General features: G+C 40.3%; 1 protein-coding gene across 3 annotated transcripts in view; it reads right to left on the minus strand.

Annotated features, from left to right (window-relative positions):
• Positions 1 to 21,440: 21,440 nt before the first annotated feature.
• The window catches only part of LOC113053028 (NACHT, LRR and PYD domains-containing protein 3-like), a 38,082-nt gene continuing 32,161 nt past the window's right edge, over positions 21,441 to 27,361 (minus strand). The window contains exons 5-6 of one of the 3 annotated variants that reach the window (XM_026217636.1): positions 23,949 to 24,119; positions 21,441 to 22,654 (exon numbers count right to left, since the gene is read on the minus strand). In XM_026217636.1, the coding sequence (XP_026073421.1) occupies positions 22,459 to 22,654; positions 23,949 to 24,119 (367 nt within the window). In that variant the 3' untranslated portion in view covers positions 21,441 to 22,458. The remainder of the gene's footprint in view (positions 22,655 to 23,948; positions 24,120 to 27,361) is intronic. The other 2 variants (XM_026217630.1, XR_003277149.1) reach the window with 2 other exon arrangements.

Below are 27,361 nucleotides of genomic sequence, written 5' to 3' on the forward strand. Positions count from 1 at the left end.
TTTTGTGTAAATTGGGCAAACCACAACTGATTCCAATCTGGCTTAGACTCAATGGCAGGGGTTATTTTTTTCTATTACATTGACACTTATACAATAAAAGGAGGACTTTGAAGAGTGATATTTTTGGAAACAGAAAAGACAAACACTGTAATGTATGGACGAGGAAGAGTAAGAGCAAGGGGCCCAGGGAGAAGAGCAGGCCCAGTGAGAGATGCAGTGAGAGGAGCAGTGAGAGGAGCAGGAGCAGTGAGAGGAGCAGTGAGAGGAGCAGGAGCAGTGAGAGGAGCAGTGAGAGGAGCAGGAGCAGTGAGAGGAGCAGTGAGAGAAGCAGGAGTAGTGAGAGAAGCAGGAGCAGTGAGAGGAGCAGGAGCAGTGAGAGGAGCAGTGAGAGAAGCAGGAGTAGTGAGAGAAGCAGGAGCAGTGAGAGGAGCAGGAGCAGTGAGAGGAACAGTGAGAGAAGCAGTGAGAGGAGCAGGAGCAGTGAGAGGAGCTGGAGCAGTGAGAGGAGCAGTGAGAGGAGCAGGAGTAGTGAGAGGAGCAGGAGCAGTGAGAGAAGCAGGAGTAGTGAGAGAAGCAGGAGCAGTGAGAGGAGCAGGAGCAGTGAGAGGAGCAGTGAGAGAAGCAGGAGTAGTGAGAGAAGCAGGAGCAGTGAGAGGAGCAGGAGCAGTGAGAGGAGCAGTGAGAGGAGCAGGAGCAGTGATAGGAGCAGGAGCAGTGAGAGGAGCAGTGAGAGAAGCAGGAGTAGTGAGAGAAGCAGGAGCAGTGAGAGGAGCAGGAGCAGTGAGAGGAGCAGTGAGAGAAGCAGGAGTAGTGAGAGAAGCAGGAGCAGTGAGAGGAGCAGGAGCAGTGAGAGGAACAGTGAGAGAAGCAGGAGTAGTGAGAGGAGCAGGAGCAGTGTGAGGAGCAGTGAGAGGAGCAGGAGCAGTGAGAGGAGCAGTGAGAGGAGCAGGAGCAGTGTGAGGAGCAGTGAGAGAAGCAGGAGTAGTGAGAGAAGCAGGAGCAGTGAGAGGAGCAGGAGCAGTGAGAGGAACAGTGAGAGAAGCAGGAGTAGTGAGAGGAGCAGGAGCAGTGTGAGGAGCAGTGAGAGGAGCAGGAGCAGTGAGAGGAGCAGTGAGAGGAGCAGGAGCAGTGTGAGGAGCAGTGAGAGGAGCAGGAGCAGTGAGAGGAGCAGTGAGAGGAGCAGGAGCAGTGTGAGGAGCAGTGAGAGGAGCAGGAGCAGTGAGAGGAGCAGTGAGAGGAGCAGGAGCAGTGATAGGAGCAGGAGCAGTGAGAGGAGCAGTGAGAGAAGCAGGAGTAGTGAGAGAAGCAGGAGCAGTGAGAGGAGCAGGAGCAGTGTGAGGAGCAGTGAGAGAAGCAGGAGCAGTGAGAGGAGCAGGAGCAGTGTGAGGAGCAGTGAGAGGAGCAGGAGCAGTGAGAGGAGCAGTGAGAGGAGCAGGAGCAGTGATAGGAGCAGGAGCAGTGAGAGGAGCAGTGAGGGAAGCAGGAGTAGTGAGAGAAGCAGGAGCAGTGAGAGGAGCAGGAGCAGTGTGAGGAGCAGTGAGAGGAGCAGGAACAGTGAGAGGAGCAGTGAAAGATTGTTTTTACTTTACCCCCCCCCCCCCTTTTTTTATTCTGGCCTTTTTGCTGTTGTTGTTTTTTTTGTTCAGAATGCTCTTATGTGTTTCATGGATATTTTATTCACTGTAAGCAATACTGTCAAACCTTTTCTGTTCTATCATACCGTGTTTCTACTGTACCTCCTGCAGTAAACAGTAAAGGGAAAAAAATAACTTTTGTCTGGAATGCTTTTGAATGTGAACATTACTGTACATTTGGACATACAGTTCCTAACCAAGAAATTTAGTGTAAAACAGTGAATTGCATGTTCTGCATGCAAATACCTGTAAAACTGAGACTGAAAAGTCTATGCAGTTTTTGTAATGTCAAGAATAGCCAGTATTCTGAAACCTGGTGTACTTTGATTGACTGCATGTACCTTTTGAGGTGAAAACAAGTGTTATTCTTTGACAGAATAATTAAATTTTGAGTCAGATTTCCAGTGTTTTGGTAAAGTTGGTGTGTGCAGAGAAAGATGTGTTCTATTTTGAAATGAAGATTTAGTATATATTTAACAAAATGTGTTTTTGAGAAGAAAATTATCCATTTGGCCAATTGTGTTTTGTAGGTGTTAGTCTGTGTTAAGAGTTTAGAAAAAGTATCTGAAGTATGGTTAAGCGCTTGTTAGCGATTGAAAAAAACTGTAAGACCAAATACTTAACTACTGATAATGTATGTTATGCGAGAGACAGCATATCTCCTATACTAAGAAAATAATCGACTGCATTTCTAAATCTGTCAAACTGCAAATATTGTCTTAAATTTAAGATGCAAATTGTAATGTGTAAAGCTGTAGTCAGGTCTTTTTAAGACCAAATACTTAACTACTGATAATGTATGTTATGCGAGAGACAGCATATCTCCTATACTAAGAAAATAATTTTACATTATTATTTGTAATGATCAAAATGTGCAAAGTAACAACTCTGTAGGACAGGGGTCTCCAAACTAGATCCTGGAGGGCCAATGCCCTGCAGAGTTTAGCTCCAACCTGCCTTAACAAACCTATCTGGAAGTTTATATTGTTTCTAGTAAGAGCTTGATTAGCTGGTTCAAGTGTGTTTAATTAGGGTTGGAGTTAAACAGTCAAGTTTGGAGCTGTAGGCTCAAATTATTTTTATTCACTTTATTTATTTATAATGCTGCTGTTGCTGACATTATGTCTGTGGTCAAAAATTAAAATGACTGATGCCTTGGCACAGCGCACCCACACACGCAAAGCCCAGGATATGATGCATGCACACTTTTAAGGCTAGAAGAGATACGTGTGGCTCTACTGGGCATGCGCACATAAATACAGCAAAATTTTTGTCATACTGTACTGTACTGTACTATTACTGTAATGTAATAATTAGGGTTGAGCCTGAAGCCGAATACCTTATTCGGAATAGTACGGAAAATGGCTTCAAAAACGAATAATGGACAAGGAATAATTCTGCCTGAGTACTCGGCTGAAGCTGGCACAGTCTGGTGTTTGCTAGATAACAGTTAAGCCAGGGGATCACCGCAATATTATACACAGAGCTCTAAAGTCACGAGTGTGAAGTGAATGAATGTAAACTTTAAGAGTGAAAAGAGCGCAAATCAAACACAGTATTGCGGTTGCCTTTCCGTGCATCTCTCAGAAATCAGAGCTTGGCATGATTAGAATAATAATAATAATAATATAAAAATACATCATGCACATTATATTATTTGTATATATTTAAAAGGCAATGATTTAAACCTTAGGCTACGATACGAATGAATGGATTAAGCACAGCATGCACTCACCAATCAAACAGACACGCTGTGCGCCTCAGTCTCTCAAAAACCAAACCAGTTCACTCTCAAGAGTAGGTTAATAATCAGCTTAGATGTGTGTTTGCGTGGCACACACACATTTGTTTAGTGAAGTTCACTAAACATTAAGACTTGCTTAAAGAGTTAATGTAATGAAAATGTGCGCATTGAATTGATTCAGTCGTGTTCAGATGATCACTAAACGTTTGTCATGACATTTGCTTGCATGATAAATATTATTTTAGAAATTAATAATTATTTTAGTTTTACACAACATACTTGTTCAGTGATAACTATTTAAAAAAGATTTTTTAAAAAGTCTTAACGGTCATATCAAGTATAACTATACGACGCTGTATCCGAATGCACATACAGTAAGTAGACATTCAAAAAGGCCCTTTTTACCGCTGCGGGTACTGCCGCCACGGCGTTTGTAAAGTGCATTTGCAGCTTTTGACCACTGAGTGGCGCTTTAAAAATAAGGTATCAAACAAGCGCATCAAAGCACATTTTCGCAAATAGAAGTCAGTTTTGCCTCGCTGATGTGTTACATTTGACTTCTTCAGTCACGGAAAATGAAAGAAAAACACTATAGTTTAAATATTTTATATATTTAATATTTTATATTCACAGATGAAAGTTTGGTATTCATGAAGTTATGTACATTTCTTAGAATGAATTCAAGCAGGATAAATGTCAAGCCTGTGCCTGAGTCTGTGCTGAAATTTTCTAAGCTACATGGTATTAAACCATATTTTAGATTTGACACATTTAAAAGGTGTGCAGTATTATTTATATTAAATTCATTATGCGTTATATTATTCAAAAGAAATTGTGGTTTACTTTGCATCGGGGCATTAAAAGTGGTAGCCTATTTTAGGGGGTAAACTACATGGATTAATATGCAAAATGTCAATATTTTCATATATTATGCCTATATTTTAATTTATATTTCAAATATAAATATATTTTTTTCCTATAATAAAACAACATGCATTCTTGCTATTCATTACCTGTCCTTTATTTTGACAAAACTTATTGGGAAAAAGACATTTGTCTGTAAACTGATTAAGAAATTGATGCATGTTTAAACGTGAAGCACTGTATAATTTCGTTCCCATTATTTTGGCCTAATTTGCCTAAAACAAGAAACGAATAAAATTAAACCTGCACGATTAAATCTTTGAAACTCTAAAGAATGGATGGATTAATAAAACGTCCTCATGATTAAACTCAAGTTCTCTCATTATAATCAACAACATTCACACGATGTAAAATCAACAACTTAAGTGATTTTAAAGGGAGCCTTCTTTATTAAGTAGGGCAATAGTATATGTCCTAAAAAAAAAATCCCATATTTTTTTATTTTAGAGAAAAAAAATCTGATTTATGATTTAAACCGATTTTTAAATCAATATTCAAATGACGAAGACATTTTACAAAACAAGTTTTAATATAGTTCTTTATCATTCATTTAGCAGTCAAATTTATAACTGCAACAAGATGTTTAAAAAAAAAACAGTAATGTTATTACCTTAATGCTGGAAAGACCTTTTTTTATTTATTTAATACTAGCCCATCATGCATCTAACCATCCACTCAGCGTTAAGAGCTGTTAAGATTAAAACTGCCAGCTCCGCAGTGAGTCAGTGTCATGGATGGAGGACCTGTTAATATATTTTCTAGTTTATATTTCCATCTCATTATGCCACTGGTTTAGTTTTTTTTTTCTTATAGAACTTATTTGTTAATAGAGCAGACACTTTCTGTGTGTCTACACCAGACACGAGAGTAGTCATCCTTGCCCCACAGCGAAAAGTGTGTCTAAACTTGATGACATCACACTATAGTGTCAAATCATCTGAACACAGTATCAGTACATTTCATCATAAACAGAACGAGCATCAGTTCACTGATGGGGATCGTGTCCAGTTTATCCATCACTGTGTTCTGTCTTTTGTTGGATCGCTCCACTTGTGTCTGGTGTAGACCTGGCATGTGTTTTTTACTGTTTTATTTTACAGCCCTGCTTGTTTTAATGTTTTTATTAAATATCTGTATTGACTGCATGGTCATATTATCGAATTATTTACTGCCATGCGACCTACAAAAGTAAAGCTTGGCGAGTCAAACAACAAGCATTGCTGAAGGTTGATTTTTGGCGGATGTGCTGTGCTTGTGTTCCCACGGCAGTCTTCATTTCGTCAGGTTAAACATCTCTCTCACTCACAGCAGAGTCTGTGAGCTGCAACAACTTCCCCTCCGCGCACACTGATACCAGAAACACGCTCCGCCTTCACTCGTTAATAAAGTATTTCAGTATGTTTGAAATGTTCATAACGTAGCATATAAAATAATAATAATAATAATAACAGGAGAGTTTCAAAGTGGCTTAAGCTATTTTGTGTAAACTTTTTTCCTTATATCACATGCCAAACTAATAACATTGTAAGTATTAAATCTTTAATTGCCGCTTTCTGCTGTGAAAATGTTGTTTGTGATGAAAATGACAGTACATTTTTGTCAGTTATTTTATCTAAACAGATCGATTAACTTCTTCAAGATTTCAAAATCAGATAGCATGCTGATAATGTAGTAGCACTGTAAGATTACATACATTTGAATGCATTATTGCGAAAGCGATTAAGTGTGAATCTGTTTAAATCATGCTTTAACCTGAAAATAATCAGTAAAAGAAACAGACAAACTCTTAACATCCCGCTTGACTCTTGCAGCCATTGTAACCTTCTGATCAAGCTATAGCTAAATATGTTTAACATGAATTCTTGCTGAATATGCAGTTATATTATAGGCTGTTGACATGAATTGTACTCGTGATGGAGCGCTCTTGGAGCGAGTGAAAACGTCCCTAGGTTACGTATGTAACCCTAGTTCCTCGAGGGAACGAGACGCTGCGTCGTATCGCTTTTGGGGAACGCCTTTGGCAAGAACAACTCTGAATATCGTGTGCAATCAGTTCAATGGAAGAGCGTGACGTCACGGACGGGGTGATGTAGCGACCAGGAAGCTATAAAGGCACGTGCCACGCAGCTGGCCTCAGCTTCGAGTAGGGAAGCAAGCGCAGGCAGGGGTGCCGGGAGTATGGCGACGCAGCGTCTCGTTCCCTCGAGGAACTAGGGTTACATACGTAACCTAGGGACGTTCCTCTTCGGGAACTCGAGCTGCGTCGTAGCGCTTTTGGGGAACGATGTGCCAACGCTGCCAGACTACCAAGGCCCTGCCTAGTGTGTATCCGAAGAGCACAGCTTAGGACGAGAGGACAGAAGAGCCAGGAGCGGCTCGCATATCGAGATTGTAAAATCTGGCGAATGTAGAGGGCGTGGACCACCCCGCAGCGTTGCAGATGTCCAAGAGGGACACACCTGCTAAAAAGGCCTTAGAGGCAGCCATACTCCGCGTAGAGTGAGCCTTGGCTCCCAAAGGAAGGGGAAGACCAGAGGACTCATAGGAGACGTTGATAGCCTCGACTATCCAACGACTAAGGGTCTGCTTAGAGGCAGGAGAACCCTTTTTAGGAGGACCATAGCATACAAGCAATTGGTCAGACTTTCTCCCCAGGGCAGCTCTGTGGATGTATGCGTCCAGTGCTCGCACTGGACACATACAATTTAGCTTCACCTGGTCTGGCTCCCGAAAGGGAGGAGGACAGAAGGCCTGCAGTACGACAGGTTGTGGTGTGACAGAGGGAACTTTAGGAATGTAACCCGCTCGAGGGTAAAGATATGCTTTGGCCATACCAGGGGCAAAGTCTAGATAGTTAGGGGCCACCGAGAGGGCCTGAAGATCTCCAACTCTCTTTAGAGAGGTAATAGCCAGTAATAGGGCAGTCTTAAGTGTCAGATGTCTGTCTGAGATTTCTTGAATTGGCTCGAATGGAGCTTTGCAGAGAGCCTCTAACACCACAACCAAATCCCATGGGGGAATACGGGACCGTACTGGAGGTCTCAGCCTCAGTGCACCTCGGAGGAAACGTGTAACTAGGGGGTGTCTACCCAGTGACTGATCATTGAAAGGGACGTGGTAAGCAGCTATGGCCGCCACGTACACCTTTAAGGTGGAGTGGGTTAACCCCGCAGAGAGCCTAGCTTGTAAAAACTCCAGAACTGTACCAACTGGGCAGTTAACAGGGTCAAGGTGGCGATCTCTGCACCATGAAGTGAAGAGTTTCCACTTCAGGGAGTACAGTTTCCTCGTGGAGGGAGCTCTGGATTGGAGTAGGGTCTCAACAACCTCGGTTGAGAGACCAGCTGCTAACAGATGTGCCCCCTCAGGGGCCACACCCACAGCTTCCACAACTCCGGGCGAGGGTGAATTATTTTGCCCTGCGCCTGAGAGAGTAGATCTGTCCTGATCGGAATCTGCCATGGAGAGCCGTCGAGGAGAGAAATCAGATCTGCGAACCATACTCGGCCCGGCCAGAACGGGGCTTCTAACAACAGACGGACCCCGTCCCGGCGTACTCTCGCCAGAACTCCCGGGAGCAGAGCGATAGGGGGAAAAGCGTACAGACGAAGCCTCGGCCAAGTCTGTGCCATGGCATCTAGTCCCAGTGGAGCTGGGTGAACTAGAGAGAACCAGAGGGGACATTGCGATGTCTCTCGAGTCGCGAAGAGGTCCACCTGAGCTTTGCCAAATATTTGCCATATCTGCTTCACCACCTCGGGATGAAGCATCCATTCCCCGGGCCTCGGCCCCTGTCTCGACAGCATGTCTGCTCCCACATTCAATCGCCCAGGAATATACACTGCTCTTAGCGAGAGGAGTTTGCCCTGGGACCACAGGAGGATCTGGTGCACCAGCTTGTACAAGGGGCGTGAACGCAGACCCCCCTGGTGATTGATATAAGAGACTACCGCTGTGTTGTCGGTGCGCACTAACACATGGCAGCCTCTCAGGTCTGGGAGGAAATATTTTAAAGCTCGATATACTGCTAGCATTTCTAGACAATTGATGTGCCATGTCAGATGGCGACCGCTCCACAGACCGCGGGCAGGGTGGCCACTCATGACCGCACCCCAACCGGGGAGGGACGCATCTGTCGCTAGCGTTACACGGCGACCAAGAGCTCCCAACACCGGGCCCTGATTCAAGAACCAAGGTTTCTTCCATTTGTCTAAGGCACGAAGGCATCGCCGCGTGACCTGAATAGTTCGGAAAGGATTTCCCCTCGGGGAAAACCCCTTGGTCTTGAGCCACCACTGAAGGGGCCTCATGTGCAGGAGACCAAAAGGTATCACGTTGGACGCAGCTGCCATGAGCCCTAACAGTCTCTGAAACTGCTTCACAGTGAGTGACTGGCCTTCTCTGACTCTCTTGACTGATGTGAGGATCGACTCGATCCGAGCAGGAGACATACGTGCCTGCATCGTGGTCGAATCCCATACTACGCCTAGATAGGTGGTTCTCTGAACTGGAGAAAGTACACTCTTCTTGGCATTCAGTCTCAAACCCAGCTCCCCCATATGGGCGAGAACGACACCTCGATGTCGAACCGCCATCTGCTCTGATTGAGCTAAAATCAACCAATCGTCGATATAATTTAGAATGCGGATGCCCTGCATACGGAGGGGTACCAGAGCCGCATCTACACATTTCGTGAACATGCGGGGTGAGAGTGCAAGGCCGAAGGGAAGTACTCGATATTGATAAGCTTTGCCCCCGAAAGCGAACCTCAGAAACTTCCTGTGTTGTGGAAGGATGGATATGTGGAAGTATGCATCTTTGAGATCTATTGTGACAAACCAGTCCTCGGATCTGATTTGAGCTACAACCTGTTTGACAGTAAGCATCTTGAACTTCAGTGACATAACTGAGAGGTTTAACTGACGTAGGTCTAAGATCGGACGCAACCCCCCATCCTTCTTTGGAACTATGAAATACCGGCTGTAAAACCTGGATTCCCTGTCTAGAGGAGGGACCACCTCGATGGCCTCCTTCCTTAATAGGGTATTCACTTCTTGTTCCATAACCAGAGCCTGCTGGGGGCCGACGACTGTCGGTGTAACCCCATTGAATCTCGGTGGTGGACGGCCGAATTGAATAGCATAGCCTCTTTCTACTGTGTGCGGGACCCATTGAGATACATTTGGCAGAAGTTTCCACGCTGCTTGAAAATGTACTAAGGGAATCAGTCTCTCGAGACTGATCTCTGGTGTAAGAGGCCCCCGAAGGGGAGGCGAGCTTCCCAGCTCCGCTACGCTCACGGGCGGAAATAACTGGGAGGGATGCTCGCGGGAGACCGCTGCGCCCTGAAGCACCGGCAGGGTTGGCAGACCGGCCTCCGGAGGGTACCGGGGAGAGGCGGGCACCGTATAACGAGGTGGACACCGTTCTGACCCCGTAGGGGCTACCCTCGAGGTCACTGAGATACTGGCGTCAGGACCTCTTTGTCGAGGACTTCCTAGCTTCGATAACTGTACGAAGATCAGATTTTAATCTAGGAGCCCCTGACTCAGAGCGCTTAGACCCTCGGTCCCGGCGTGGGGGAGCACGAGTGGCGATGCTCTGCTTTTGAGCCTCACGGTATGAGGAGCCTGCTAGTGGCGTGAGTATCTCCCGTCCAGATAACCCACAAGAGCGACGAGGGAGGAAACTCTGGAACGCCGCCGCCTGCTTACGGGCCTCCTGGAACCTGTCGACGACAGTATTGACTGTGTCGCCGAACAGGCCCGAGGCTTGGAGCGGGGCGTCCAGGAGGCAGAACCTGTCACGATCTTTTATTTGGGACAGGTTCAGCCATAAATGCCTCTCCGCGGCCACCAAGGCTGCCATAGACCGCCCAATCGCGCGAGCGGTCTCTTTGGTAGCGCGGAGGGAGAGATCAGCGGTCCGTCTAAGTTCTGCAATATCGTCGGACTTGATCCCCTCTCCCTCGTCTACATCTCTCAGCAGGTCGGCCTGATATGCTTGAAGGACGGCCATGGCCTGTGAAGGCACGCCCCTGCCTGACCTGCTGCCACATAGCCCTTGCCCACTAACGCTGATGTTGTTCTTAATGCTTTTGTAGGCAAGGCCGGAGCCTTCAGAGACGATGCCGAACCGGGTGACAGATAGCCCGCAAGCGTCTGTTCGACCCGTGGCATCGCTCTGTAACCACGCTCATCGAGCCCTGTCACGTTTCCATAATATTGTGAGTCAGGGCCGAAGAGACGGGTGGAATATGGGTGTTTCCACGACCTCGCTATTACGTCATGGAGGTAGCGAAGGCTGGCGAAGGCTCCCTCCTCGATGAGAGCCCTCCGGGATCGAAGCGTCCGCATTGGCAATCGTTCACAATGCGGACAGCCAGCTCCCTCGAGAGCTGACTCAGCGTGCTTCGACCCCAGGCAAACCACGCATAAATCATGTGTGTCTCCAGCCGTGATGTAGCGCTGGCATGGAGGAACACACAGTTTATAGCGCGATTTGGTTTCGCCCTTCAAATGTCTAGTCTTTGCTTTGGACTTAGGCATTTTAGTCTACTGAACTGGACAGACAACAGTAAATAAGACTTACAAGACAGACTTATGAACATGCACACACAGAGCGCTTGCTGAAAGACGCGAAGCTGAGGCCAGCTGCGTGGCACGTGCCTTTATAGCTTCCTGGTCGCTACGTCACCCCGTCCGTGACGTCACGCTCTTCCATTGAACTGATTGCACACGATATTCAGAGTTGTTCTTGCCAAAGGCGTTCCCCAAAAGCGCTACGACGCAGCTCGAGTTCCCGAAGAGGAACCACAATGTTCATATTCAAGTGTTTGTGCAAAAATTAATAATGTGCATTAATGACAGGGAGGCGCCGTCTCATCACTTTAATTTTTTCCTGATAATGAATTTATATATTTTTTTAATTAACATAATATCGTGGTGTGTCACATACATGAAAAATATATCTACAGAAAGCTTGAAATGTTTTTTAAATGAAAATGAATTGTGTAATCTGTGAATGTTGCATTTCTCTCGTCGGGGAGAGCCAGCACTGTGAATTTCATCCTGCAGCCGACAAGAAAACATTTGCTTATTAATAAATAATTAAAATGTCTAATTTTTCACAATTATTAGGCTACTTCTGCATGTGCTTTGTTGCAAACTTAATGCATGTGCTTGAGCGTGGAATATATTAAGATTTGATTATGTAAATTTAATATAAACCTCTGATTAGTTGAATATAACAAAAGAAAGACTAGAACTAGAAAAATCTTACGTGGGGACAGACCATTTTTTAGTCTATAACCAAAACAACAGTCCTATATAAACCAGTTCAGCAAGTGAAAGCCTCATAAGACACTGTTCATATAAAAGAGCAATTCACACCTTTATCTCGACCCCCACATAAATATATATATATATATATATATATATATATATATATATATATATATATATATATATATATATATATATATATATATATATATATATATATATTAGGGGTGTAACGGTTCACAAAATTCACGGTTCGGTTCGATACAAATACACTGATGTCACGGTTCGGTTCGGTACGTTTTAGATACAGCAAAATGTAAAAACATCTCAACTTTTCAGAATGCCGCAAGCGCACCGCGGGTCATGTGACAAGAACTAACCAATCAGCTTCATCCTTTCCCATAACAACGTTGAAAGCTCAGCCAAGATGAAGGAACAGCTGATCATAGTTGTATATGGATTGCAATTTTGAAATAAATTTAGTAGCAGAGCTACTGCAAGCGATTTTTAGAGCTGCAAATCCATTTATCCTTTGCTGAAATTTTCGCGTCTCATGGAGAGAGCACGTCATTGTTGCTTAGCAAAGACAGACGCCTCAGGGGCGCTTCTGCCCAAGTGCTTTGGAAAGGAGGAGAAAGACGCGCCTAGCGTTTTCCATGCGTTTTTAGACGCCATATGTGAACAGCCCCAAGGCGCTCTCTCACTCAGTATGCGATGAAGGCTCGTTGCAAAATGTCTAATGCATTTAACAGACCAGAAATAGAAGATCCTTCAACAACCAACAGGTCTGGTGTTTGGGTGCACTTTAGATTCCCTGTAAGCCATAATGGTGATGACAGAATGAATGGTTAATAGTAAGGTCTCATATTCGCGGCTATAAAGTAAATGAAGCCTACCGATCGACGCGGTGATGTCTTTTGCCCTGTTTGAATCAGTTGGAAATGTCGGTCTAAATGCTGCAGGGATAGTTTGTTGCGTGTGTGTTTCTTCTTTTTTCGTCTTTTCCCAGATACTGACACAATAAGGTGATGTCGGCGTAAATGAGTTTACATGTTTCAAGTAATCCCGCTGGTGTTTTTTTTTTTTTGTCATGTTGAAGATGCGACATACCGTTGTTTTTGTATCCACCACTCTCTTGCCATCACCATTATAGCTTAAAGGGGGGGTGAAATGCTATTTCATGCATACTGAGTTTTTTACACTGTTAAAGAGTTGGATTCCCATGCTAAACATGGACAAAGTTTCAAAAGTTAAGTTGTACGTTTGAAGGAGTATTTCTGTTCCAAAAATACTCCTTCCGGTTTGTCACAAATTTCGGAAAGTTTTTTTTCGAGTATGGCTCTGTGTGACGTTAGATGGAGCGGAATTTCCTTATATGGGTCCTGAGGGCACGTTTGCCGGAAGAACGCGCGCTCCCGTATAGCAGAGCAGAGAGAGGCTGTGCACAGACAATCACTGATCAGAGCGAGAGCGTCGCGAAATGTCACAAAAGGAGTGTGTTTTTGGTTGCCAGGGCAAGACAACCCTGCACAGATTACCAAAGAAAAAACAGCATTAAGGGACCAGTGGATGGAGTTTATTTTTACAGAGCATCAACGGAGTTGTGCAAGTGTTTGTGTTTGTTCCCTGCATTTCTAAAATGCTTGTTTTACAAACAAAGCCCAGTTTGACGACGGATTTGCATATCGTTTATTTCTTAAGGATGATGCAATCCCAACGAAAAAGGGTCACGATTGTGTGTTGGAACCACAGGCGGTGAGTAAAACTGCTTAAAATATCTCTGCCTCCTTGTTAGTGCGTCCGCCTCCCATCGGAGACCCGGGTTCGAGCCCCGCTCGGAGCGAGTCCTTGCTGCTGCTGCTCTCGTTCAGTTTCAGCCTTCACAGCTGTCACAGCTTCCAAACGCTCTCAAAGCAAATGACGCTCGTGATTCTTTAGCTCCGCCCACACATCACGCCTCCAGGCGCTCGTGTTTTTCCGGGAAAAATGGGTACAGACTATCTTTCTCTTATGAATATAATAAAACTAAATACTTTTTGGAGTTATGAAGGATGCAGTACTACTCTATAGGTACTCAAGATTAACATGATATTGAGTGAAAACGAGCATTTCACCAACCCTTTAAAGGGAATCCAAAGTGCGCCCAAACACCAGACCTGTTGGTTATTGGAGGATCTTCTATTTCTGGACTGTTAAACGCATTGGCCATTTTGCAACGAGCCTTCAGCGCGTGCTGAGTGAGCGAGCGCCTGACTGAGTAGCCTAACATAAACATATAAGTTGGTGTATTTTTCTTCTTTGGGAGTGTCAGGGGTGTTGCCTGTTACGTCGTTTGGGTTATTGGGCTACCTTGTTGAACGCATATCATTTTATTTCTCTCTCTTTTTTTTCCAAATATAATTAATTAGCCCAACGAACCATTCGGTATACATAATGCGTACCGCGTACCGAACCTAAAGCCTCGTACCGAACGGTTCAATACGAATACGCGTATCGTTACACCCCTAATATATATATATATATATATATATATATATATATATATATATATACACGCGTAGCATATTTTAACCATGCAGCAAAACTTTTTAAATATTTTGATAATTTACTGAAGATAAATAAATAACTTTTTAAACTGTTTAACTGATTATTAATCGGTCAAAATTAGCTGATACAGTTTGCTGCATTCATGTGCACTCTGAAACCGGTGACTGTGAACGAATCAGCAGAGCTTGAATGAGCTTTTGTCGTCACTGAATCTTTCTCAGATGTTTCCAAATGTCGAAATTGGTTAGCACATCTATCTGTGCATGATGATGTCCAATGCCCCCGGCGAGCGGAGCTTCTCAAAGTTGGGAATAATCAAAGGAGAGCTGTGGGCCTCAGTTGGGGAGGAAAGGCTAAGCATGCTGGCGTTTGAGTGTCGAACGCACAAGCACCAACGTTGAGAAAAAAATTCCTTTTTTTGCGTGTGTAAACAGGCCTAATTTGGACTTAATCCGGCCCTGAAGGCGGTTCATTGTCATTGAGACTTGCCTATGATGAGTTCACAGCTGAACGGACATTTCACCCGCTGGCTATAAAACTATAAAATTTGATTTCGTTTCTGTTTCTGGTTCCATTCCTGTCCAAATTTCGTTCCTTGAACCGGTTCGGAGCCCTGATTGTGGGTCAAATTTAACAAAAACCCACCAATTCACAATCTCAACAAGTTAAATACTTCATAAAACCAATTAAAAAGGCTGTGGTTCTCTCGGTTGGTTGGTCTTTTTCGTTCCACTCAACTTTCTGTTAACATGCTTGGATACAGCACTCTGAGAACATCTAGCTTATTGGCAATGCATTTTTGTTGCCAATTGACCTAATACGATTGAAAATAGTTCCTCCAGCTGTTCCTTTATGTACATTTAACTTTTCAGGCCTCTTATTTCTACCGGTCCCAACTTCTTTGGAATGTGTAGATCTCATAAAACCCACAATGAGCCAATATTTGGCATGACATTTCAAAATGTCTCACTTTTAACATTTGATATGTTATCTATATTCTTTTGTGAATAAAATATAAGTTTTAGATTTTTTTTAATTATTCCATTTCTTACATTTAATCATTTAGGCACTTTTTTATCCAAAGCAACTTACAAATGAGAACAATAGAAGGAATCAGACCAACAAGAGAACAACAACAGTATACAAGTACCATGACAAGTCTCAGTTAGTCTAGCACAGAACACACAGCCAGGTTTTTTCTTTTTTCCTTTACACACAATTTGTACAGTTCCAACTTTTCTGGAATCGAATTTTTTCTTTCTTTCTTTCTATCTATCTATCTATCTATCTATCTATCTATCTATCTATCTATCTATCTATCTATCTATCTATCTATCTATCTATCTATCTATCTATCTATCTATCTATCTGTAAAGGTAATGCTGTCACGATTCAGTTATGAGTTCTCATTAGTTTCCATTGTTTTTGATTAGTTAATCCTTTTTCCATCTGTTCCCCTGTGTGTACTTATAGTGGCGTTTCTGTTCTATCGTTTGCCTTTGATGTCACCCTGGTCTGTCGATCTCTCCGCTCTGCGGGTTCCTCCATGTACCCTGGTTCCGCCTCCGTGGATCGGCCCCTGGATGTTGTCCAGTCCCTCAGCCAAAGCTCCTCCCTGGTTCCTCCCACCGTCTGCTCCACAATGGTGTTGGCCTCCACAAAATTCTCCAGGCTCCAGTCCTTCACCAGCATCAACGCCCTCCACCTAAGCCACCACTCTAATTTCTTCTTTTTTTTGTAATTTACTGTTGTGGCCCGAGGTCATGCCTTCTAAGGGGGAAGCTACTGTCATGATTCAGATTAGTTAAAGTTCTTGTCTTCTCTGTTATGAGCTCTCATTAGTTTCCATGGTTTTTGACTAGTTAATCCTTGTCCATTGTGATATGTGCCGTTTCAAGTCTCTAGTCTCAGTAAAGTTTTGAATAATATATCTTCGTTTGCCTTTCTCATTTCTTGACGGGGTGTGACAAATGCCTTAAATAATTTTAAATGTGTAACTGAACATTGCTCTTGATATGGAGTTGTTGCTTAGACATTACATCTGCACTTTATTAGAAAACCCTCGCTTACTTCAGATACTTAAGATGCATTTACACTGCAAGTCTTAATGCACCGATCTGATCTTTTGAATGGCTGTGCTATTAAAACTGGATGATTTCTTACAAGTGGTAAGTTCTGATAAAAAAATAAATAATAATAATAATAATAATAATAATAATAATAATAAACCTATATGGGCTTTTTGCTGTGAGGTAAATGTCTGGCTTCAGAAGTTCACCATCAAATCTAAGAAAGAATATCAAGGTAGCAAAGCTGCCGTTTAATTTGTTGGCTGAATGCACAAGATAGAGTGCAAATAAAATCAGTAATGAGAATGGTCCAATCAGACACACAATTATTTGTTATATTCAACAAATAATCCCTAACACCCCTCAACCAACAAGCAACCTCAAAAAGGCAGAACAGGCCTCAGGTTGGCAACCAAAGGACAAATCATCTGATAATCATCTGATTTTATTGCTCAAATGGAACGCGGGCAAAACAACTCTAACTCATTTCCTCATAATGCCCATAAAAATGGACTTGTCCCTATAAATTCAGAGATAAACATTCCTTTGAATGAACGTATATATCCTCAGGTCATTGTGTATATTACAGTTCTTGCATATTGTCTTATTTATTGTTTACTGTATTATGCTTGCTTATGATAGAATCCTTAGTTAATATGTTCTCACCTATAGCATGCTTGGTATCTAAAGCCTGATTTGCACGGTAATTGTATCTCAAGTGGACACATGTAAAACTAAATTTACATATCATATCAGGGATAAAACTCATGGATTAGAATGATTAATTCACAGATGGAGGACTGAGTTCTGTGATCCTACGAACATGGGAACACGCTGCTCACGTGACCAGTCATATAATTAATATAAATAAACTGAATTTTATTAAACCCAATTTAATCTTATGGTCTTATTAATTTTTTACACATAGCACTGCAGCTACAGAGGTTGAAAATTTTGAAGCACAGACCAAAAAGTTGTAGCACAAGTATAAAACATCTGTTGTCATGTCTGAAAACAAACGAGTAATGGAGTTCATCACTAAAGTTCCAAAGAGCACACACACACACACACACAAATACAAACCATCACAAAAATTGTTTTAAAACTCTGCTACAAGCACATTTTTTTGTAGTGTAGTGTAGCAAAATACCACCTAACCGCAACAAAATATAAAATAAAAATGAACGGCAGACATTTAGGTCAAAGTGGGCGAAGATAAAAATCCTTGTCATTATTTTATCTTTGTTAAGGACCCTTTTCACAAGACTGTGATAACGCGTTTCAACGGTCATCAACATCATAAATCTTCAAGTTTTAACATTAATAAAAAAAAGTACATTTATAACACTATACTGTTTTATATTGCCTTTGTATCAAATTACAAAAAAATAATTAACGTTAATGCGAGGGTGTTTCTAATACTGCGTCTATAGGAGGGAGTGACTGTAAATTTGACATTGTTCTCTCTAAATTTCAGTCTCTCCTTTTTTTTTTTTGAAAGTCATGAAAACATTATCATGGGAGTTTTTCCTTTCACTATTTGAGCAAATTGGATAAATGTATAAAAAAAAATAAAAAATAAAAATAAAAAAAAGATTATTAATACAGGTTTGGGACAATACGAGTGAGCAAATAGTGACAAATTCCATTTTTGGGTGAACTATTCCTTTAATGAAAAGCGACAAGATGTTTAGTACTGTCCCTTTGAGAGGTGCAGGCATCTGTTTCTCTCTTAAACGGTTTACTTTCATTTTACACATAACCAACCGTTTAAATGTAAACCAAGTATGTTTTTGACATTATTAGATGCAAAAGACAACAGTCTAGTAATTAGGTGATGTTTTAAAGTGTGCAGTGTACATGTGCTTCATGTGTAGTGTTAGGCTATATGCGCTTAGAAAAAAAAAAAAAAAAACGTATATCAGAATAGCACGTGAATTAAATGTTTAAGCAGATGCAAAAAATTTACTTTTGTGATTACTGCCAAGTGAACATTTTGTGAATGTTGCATTGTACAGTATATTATGATGGATGCGCCCAAATTGCATGTGATAGAATGTATGCCGTAGCACAATACTATGATATTTCTTCAAAAGCAGATCTTGGAGACATTTTAATCATCCATGATTAAAAATAAAACTACCAAGTACAATCAATCAATCAATCAATCACTCACACCTAAACAAGCACAACTAAATAACTTCACACTATTAAGCGTCTGTGGTTATGAACATGCAAAACTGTATCGCACGTGTGCTACAGTGTTAAATTTATTCGTCGCACAGACCGTTTTTTTTCCTAGCACGTGCGATATAGGTCACTCTGTACAGCCCTGCCTAAACATATTAGTGTTCTAAAAATCTCTTATAGTTTTGCACCAACACCCGCTCCAGTTACATGTGCAAAACACCATGCTCGAAGACAGTAGTATACTTTCCCTCTCATCACCTTCCCATCTTCCACTTCTGGTCCCGTGTCCGGCACAGCCATGAATGGAAGGTCTCGACTACAGCCATGTCTTCAATTTCTATCTGGGAGAAAACTCTCCCAACCACCACTGAGTCAGAACAACATCTGGGTTTAAAGGGTTATGGAATAGACTGGAATGAGACTGCATCCGGATGCTCATTCAATGGCCAAGTCAATGCCAGTATCGTACATTGAACTAAACCAAACAGAAGCTGTAGAACCCATTGTAAAACGACACTGATGATTTCACTCAGGTGGTTAACTGAACCCTTTTCATAGCTTAATTCCCAGTTTCTCTAACATTTTCATTCAATCAGTTTCATTTGCCCTTCCCCCATGTATGAGTGAATGTTTGTTTGTTTGTTTGGACTAGTTGTGTGTTAGAGTTCTGTGGCCATGAACATATAATTTCTTGGAGTTAATGAAATTACACTGAATATTGGTTTACAGATTAGTTGATGGTAACATTAATTCTGCTACAGTTACTACTGGCAGCAGATAAATAATTGTAAAATATAATTAATTGTAATTATTTATATCCATTTCTGTTTTGAGCTAATTTGCAACACTCATTAATTCTACAAATATTATTTTACTCTGTCTGCATGTTTCTTGCCTCTGCACACAGCTTGCTGAGAGGTACTCAATCCAAAAATAAAAACTCATTTACTCACTCTTGTGTCATCCCATATATACAGTACTTTCTTTAGATAAACACATTAAAAATAATTTTTAGTCCATATAATGCAAGTGTACGGGACTTCTTCAAAAACCACAAAAAGTGAAAAACAGTCAAGTTTAAAGGGGTCATATTATGTGATTTCTTTTTTCCTTTTCTTTAGTGTGTTATGTAGTTGTTTGTGCATGTATAAGATCTGCAGAGTTACAAAGCTCAAAGTTTGATCCAGACCAGGCTAAAATGCCTTGTTCAAAAATGGACCCACATCTCTACGTCATGATGTGGAAATATTTGCACTACTGAAAGTAGATGCAATTACAAATCATTGTTAGGATTTGTTTAACTGAACAGCAGAACCATATATGGTCATCATATGACCCCTTTAAAATATCAATATTTGTATTTTTCCTTCAGAAGACATTGTAACGCCTATAAACCATGTTGTTGCATCAGTCATGTTCACCTTGTGTGGTTATAGAAGCGTCTTTTTTGCACTACGTGCAGCGAGATGGATTTTCTTTCTAAAACACTTAGATTGTGTTTATCTAAAGAAAAAATAGTCCTATACATATTAGTGTTGCACGGTGCACTGATACTTCAAAAGTATCGCGATTCTCGGAAATAAAAAATGTCACAGTTCCTAAATTTATTAGTATCGATACTTCAAAGAATGATTGCGTTCCAGATTTGTAAGATAAGTATTTTATGTTGGTGTGTGCAACGCACACTTCCAGTGCCTCCCTATGGACATCTGTTTTTTCTCCTCACGCAAGCAAAAAAGCACTACAGCGAGATGGCTGCATTAGTGGCTTTACTAAACTGATTTGGCTTTACTAAAATGTGTACATAATCGCATTAAATAGTTTAAATAAGTTGTTCAGATGAACAAAGCACGAGGTTTTCTTGCATAATTAACATTTTAATTGTTTGGTCAGACAGTTCATATATAATATTCACATTAATCGGGGATTAAACGTGGAGTTATGTTCTGAATGCTTAATATGAAAACGAGCGTATCTGCACAGCACCTATAACTGTGCTTTGTATCTGCTGATTGCTGATCGAGATTTACATGCTTGGCTCATTGACCCTGTATACGCATTCATTTAGTTCATAAACGAGATGTATCAGTTCATTAAACTAATTCACGACTGAGAAGATCTCTCGATCTCGTTCAGTGAAGGGCGGATTCGTTCACTACATTCAACACATCACATGCTCCGTCACATCTTGAGTAACTCTTTGGCAGGATGAAACAGTTCACAGAGCTGTTCACGCGCTGCTAACAGCGCCGTGCTCGCGCGCTGCTGTGGAGAGAGGAACTTCAGTGAACGAGAAATATAAGTCAGTGAGTTACCTGAACGAGAAGGATTCATTCACCTAAAAGATTTGTTCACTGACGAACGATCACTAGTGCAATTTCATATAGCCTATATTAAATATTTGGAATATATATTTTCATATTTTATTAGGTTCTTTGATAAGGTTACAATACAAAGGTCTAAGTAGCAACGTATCTTCTGTGATGTCCCTGATGCGTGGGTTGGGGTGGGTAAAGAAATTTTACTTTATTTGCGGGCTGGGGTGGGCCAAATCATTTCATAAAAGCGGGACCCGCGGGTTGGAGAAAAACCAGACAGTGATACTGTGGCCGCCGGTCCATAACTGGCAGAAAAAGATGACGCTCACTAAAGCTCACTGGCTGAGTTTTCTCCTCTGAAAGAAAAGGTTGCACAACTGACAGAATAAGTTACAATATCTGAGATATTGCTGCTAGATTTTATTTGCTTTTTTTTTATACTTGAATGCCATTGCTTAAATTGATATTATTTATCTTTTAACATTTTATCTTCTGAGTTCAGAAACATTGTTTAATATAATCGCTGTTCATATTTTTATTCAAAGTTCAGAATCAAGATAAATTTATAACTCTTGTTTTTTTATGATAACTGAGATAATGCTGCTAAATTTATTCTTTCTTTACCTTGAATGTCATTGCTCTAATTTATTTTTAATATAATAATAATAATAATATTTGTTCAAATGTTTAACATATATTGCTGTTCATATGTTCATTTTTTAGTGTGTTATATGATTAGAATGTTGTCCCTGTTTTAAAATAAAGCATATCAATGATATTTGAGTGTATTTTCCCCTTTCAGGAAAAGTATCGAAATTACAATTCTTGACTAGGTTTTGGTATTGAAACGATAATTTTGGTATCGTGACAACACTAATACATATGGGCTGCCATGAGGGAGAAGGATGGAGTTTCCCTTTAATGCCTGTATGTTTGTGTTCCTCTGTACTGCATTTTAATTGTTGTTGTTGCACTAGATAGATGTTTGACCACTGCATTTTTGGTTTTCCTCCTTTAACCAAACTGCCAGACAAAATATTTTATGCAGTTTATTTTTAAGCTATTTCACTTTGCACTGAGATAATTTAATATGATGAATATAATTTCTTTCTTTTCACTTTTTCTAGGATACTTCTACTTTTTTAATATTGGAGTACAATTTAAAGTTGTACTATTTTTAGTCAAGTATGTTTTTGGCCAGACACAAAGTATTATTTTTTTTTTTTTAGCAAACTTTATCTTGAGTACTTTTCACATTTCCAATAACTAAACATATGTAATATCCTGAAAAATGCACTGCAATTTCTTTATGATTTATTTGTTTTTATTGTATATGTATTTATTTGTAATCATTAGAAGATGTGGAAGAGTGTAAGTGCCAAGAGCTAGTGGGAATAGACCCTTATCCTAAAGCAGTGGTCCTCTAAAACCCTGATCCTGTAATACCCTCACAGTACATATTTTAAATTTCTTTCTCATCTGAAAACCCTTTGAGGTCCTGAAGTCTCTACTAACAAGCTGATGAACTGAACCAGGTGTGTTCGATTTGGGAAAAATACAACTGTGGAGCTAGGGTACTACATGGGTCACCGCTATTATAGGGGTGGCTGGAGGACTCATTATAAACTCTCCCTTTTCAGTGGAGAACAAGACATGGCACAATAGTTACAAGCAGACAAAGGGCAAACCTGGATCCAACAGTAAAAGATTGCATAGTTCTTGTTGTTCAGATTGAAATAACGCCTATAGTCAGACACACACTACAACCACAAACCTCAGTATGTTGAGCTGATTTGGACTCCTCAGTCCAATAGAGAGGAACTTTACTCCTGAATCCTGCAGGTCATTGTTACTCAGGTCCAGCTCTCTCAGGTGTGAAAGGTTGGAACTCAGAGCTGATGTCAGAGCAGCACAACCTTCCTCTTTCACCAAACAGCCGGATAATCTACAACAACAGTGTTCATGTTAGCATGCTTCATTTTTAGAGATGATTTAGATCATATTTCTGGCATTTGTGTAACAGCACTAGGATCATGGTGTGTGTGTGTGTGTGTGTATGTTTATATACAGTGGGGATCGAAAGTTTGGGCACCCCTTGCAGAATCTGTGAAAATATGAGTAATTTTCAAAAAATAAGAGAGATCATACTAAATGCATGTTATATTTTATTTAGTACTGTCCTGAGTAAGATATTGTACATAAAAGATATTAACATTTAGTCCACAAGACAAAAAAAATTTGCTGAAATTATTAAAATAACCCTACTCAAAAGTTTGGGAACCCTTGGTTCTTAGTACTGTGTTCTGTTACCTGATGATCCTCGACTGTCTTTCTGTTTTGTGATGGTTGTGCATGAGTCCCTTGTTTGTTCTGAACAGTTAAACTGAGCAGCGTTCTTCAGAAAAATCTTTAAGGTCCTGCAGATTCTTCAGTTTTCCAGTATCTTTGCATATTTGAACCCTTTCCAGCAGGGACTTTATGATTTTGAGATACATCTTTTCAGACTGAGGACATTTGAGGGACTCAAACACAACTATTTAAAAAGATTCAAACATTCACTGATGCTCCAGAAGGAAACAAGATGCATTAAGAGCTGGGGGTGAAAACTTTTGAACACAATGAAGATGGCCAATTTTGTCTTATTTTGTTGACATTTAATTTTTTTCCATTTAGTTCTGCCCTTCGTAAGCAACAGAAGATACTTGTATGTTTCCCGGTACACAAATTAGGTACAATTTACCTTGATCTTCAAATTCCAAAAGTTTTCACCCCTCCGCTCTTAATGCATCTTGTTTCCTTCTGGAGCATCAGTGAATGTTTGAATCTTTTTAAATAGTTGTGTTTGAGTCCCTCAAATGTCCTCAGTGGGATAAGGTGTATCTGAAAATCATAAAGTCACTGCTCGAAAGGGTTCAAATATGCAAAGATGTAATAAACAGTCTGATTTTCAATAAAACATCCTTTAAAAAATGTTCAACAAGTTCACGTGGGAATGAAGATGACAGTCTTGTGAAACTCTTAATAACATTAATAAGAATGAAATAAATAAAATAAAGAAATATTTTTTCCCCTCAAACTTCTGGAGCCCACTGTATATTCATGTCCCAGAGGGCAGGTAACTGATACCAGGGGAAAAACAGAACAATTTCCCATTTAACAAAATGTTTTCTTTGTAAACATGATTGACAAGGTATCTTTATTTATTTACATCACAAAATGAATCAGTGTGAAACACAAACCTCAGTACACAGAGTTGACAGTTTGGACTCTTCAGTGCGGCAGAGAGAAGCTTCCCTCCTGAATCCTGCAGAGAGTTGTTACTCAGGTCCAACTCTCTTATGGAGTTTGATGACTGTAGAGCTGAAGCCACAATTTCAAAGTGCTGATCAGTGAGATTACAGTCTGCCAATCTGAAAACAGCAAGGATTCTGATTCAAGACATGCTGGCGGGCTGATGTCCCCCCAAGACTGAAAGGGTTCAGTGGTCCTTTAACCTGTCCTTACGACCCTCTACATTGCATATTTTAGATGTCTCCCTCATCAGTCACATCCATTGAGTCTCTACTAATGAGTTGATGAGTTAAATCAGGTGTGTTGGATGAGGGAGACACTCAAAATGTGCAGTGGTGGAGTACCCGGGACAGATTTGAGAAACACTGCCATATGGCTGTTTCATACATACTCCATCTGCAGTGCTTATGTGGTGCATTTTTTTTACGCACCCATGCAAACGGATTAGATCATTCGCACTGCATGCGGTTGTGGTCCGTCAGTGCTTTCCAGGAGTGTAATGTCTCCAGCAGTGGGGCGATCTTTTACGCATTGAGTCTATTTTTGCCATGCTGCATGTGTGGAATTAATGTGACAGCACATTGTTTGCAGTAATAATGAATATGGATTGACACAGAAATGTAGTAATTTCACAATAAATTTATATAATTAAAGTCTACCATGTTTCACAATCAACACATGGCTTTTTGGCTAGGTTTAAAACAAGGAAAAGCGCACTTTTAGATAATAGATGCACTTGTTGTGGTAGAAAAGCAAAATTCTTTAAGACCTGTGGGATTGTTTGTAATAAAGATTTATAGGCAAAAGGTACAAGAGTCAACTGTTTGTGTCTGTGGTGAGTTTTAATTTAATTTTAGGTTATCACAAACATTTTAATGTAAGAAAAGTAGGCTATATACTGTGTTTAAATGTTTTGCTACTTATTATACAAACCTAGAAGTCAAATGCATGAATAATAGGCTATGTTTATATTTATTGAGTTTAATGTCTATGAATGATTGTTACTGTACTGTGACAAAAGAGTATCACAATGCTGAAAAAGCTTTTTCAGTAACAACATTTGGATTTGAAATCAAAATAATGGATAAATGTGTTTGTGGCCTAAACAGCCATGGATCAGTAGCAGACTGCAAACGTGTCCTGTGTGAAAGCACAATGAGTCTTGCTGCTTCTGCACCACATTCGTAACACACATGGACCGCATACACACTTAAGATGGAGGATGTGTGAAACAGTCATTAGTTAACCAACAACTAACTTCTTCATTAACCCTTTCACACGTGAGTTTCAAATATTTCAGCTTAGCCTTACTGTTTACATGGCGACGCGTTATGCTTGTCGTATAGTGCTGAATGACAGACGTATTGCTTTAATTTCTTTTATAATAAAAAAATAAATAAAATCACAAACACATTTACTATATTAAATATCTGATGTCCCAATTCTCAAATATGTGCGACTAAATGTGTTTGGTAGTTTAAAAAGTTTTATAATGACCATGTAAGTTGGTCTATAATGGGAGTTGGGCCCCAACCATGTCAGTTTGCACTGAATACGAGCTTTAGGACTATATTTAAATTCTGTTGAGTTAATCCCACAGCCTACAAAACAACTGCAAATAAAAGTAATTCAATCTTTCAAGATATCAACAGAGGAGGATTAAACAACTTTACTAACATGACTAACCAGATTGACTTTATTTTTGTCAGATGTCTAAAAAACTTCTCACTGAGAATTACAAACAGTTTAGATGTTGATGTTTAATTGAAAATTATATTTCTCACCATTATGGAGAATAGATTTTTTCTTAGTTGGGCAGATGTCCCTTAAAAATGTAACACTAAATCTTCTCTGAGTGCTTTAACTGTGTTTAAGGTAAAATGAACAAGAGAAACTGTGACGATGAAGATTATGGAAGCATATGGGTAGCATTATTCAATTTGGGTTGTAATATGCAAAATGACAATGCAATATGTAAAATGGCAATGCATTTCTGTATTTACATTTACATTTTCCAATACATTTGTGCAACGTTTGGTGCAAAATGAAAATGAAAATTAAATTACATAAGTTTCATTTGCCATTTCATACACCAGTTTTAATATGTAAAATGAATATTAATTTTAACGCTTTATAAGTTGCAAAATTAAAATGAAAATGTATTACAGAAATGATTAGATATGTCTAACACGTTCAAGCAAAAACTGTGGCAAAATGATAATTTAAATGCTATTTTTCTTAAATGCATTAACACTCACAGTCAAGACACTTACGATTGCATTTTCATTCAATGTCCCGCAATGAATGTAGCAAAATTCAATGTGCACATTGAAAATGCATTCCGAGCCGATCACATGTCCGCCCCCTCCCGCCCTGTCAATCACTGTATGAACAAGGCGGGGTTTACAGAAGGTCAGAGATTCAAGTCTCAAGAAGAGGATTCAAGTGAGAGAACATGGACAAGACAGTTGGTCCGTGTACGTTTTGATCATTTCGGTTTATGGCTTCAATATTTCATTCGCACTTGTGGGCGGAGCTGAAACGCTGCTTTCGTCTAATTGGTCAAATCGCTCCGCCTTCAGCACAATCTTTTCATTCTTTCAGGCAGAATAAGAGTCAGTGCGAGTGAAGCACTGTAATGTCTGAAACCACCGCTCACTGTTAATTAGCATAATATTTGAATCAGATGTGGCACATAATTCGTGCTGCTGAGACCTGCAAATTATTTCTAGGTTGTAGTGTTCTGTGAATATTGTACCACTGATAAATACAGTGCAAATAGTTCTGTCTCCTTGGATAACAGTGAAGTGGAAATAAAAATAGTTAAATTTATGAAATAAAATTAAATAGGATTTTTTTGGGAAGGTAAGTCTGGCCAGTTAAATTAAATTATTTCTAGGTTATAGTATTGTATAAATATTGTCCCACTGATAAATACAGTGCAAATAGTTCTGTCTCTTTGGATAACAGTGAAGTGGAAATAAATATAGTTAAATTTATGAAATAAAATTAAATAGGATTTTTTTGGGAAGGTAAGTCTGGCCAGTTATACAAGCAACACAAGTCGGACGAGTCTGAAGATCTGAGCTGAATTGGGTGAAACATTAGTTCTAGTCTTTGTCAATTACTCTCATAATAAATAATAATAATAATAATGTTAACTGTATTTTTTGGTATAAGTTGCATCAGTCCAAAAATACGTCATGACGAGGAAAAAAACATACATAAGTCGCACTGGACTATAAGTCGCATTTATTTAGAACCAAGAGAAAACATTACCGTCTTTAGCCGTGAGAGGGCGCTCTGGGGTAGGCTACAGGAGCACTGAGCAGCATAGAGCTTACTATTTTTATTAAGAAAT

This window comes from Carassius auratus, chromosome 3 (assembly GCF_003368295.1).
Source record: "Carassius auratus strain Wakin chromosome 3, ASM336829v1, whole genome shotgun sequence".
Lineage (NCBI taxonomy): Eukaryota > Metazoa > Chordata > Actinopteri > Cypriniformes > Cyprinidae > Carassius > Carassius auratus.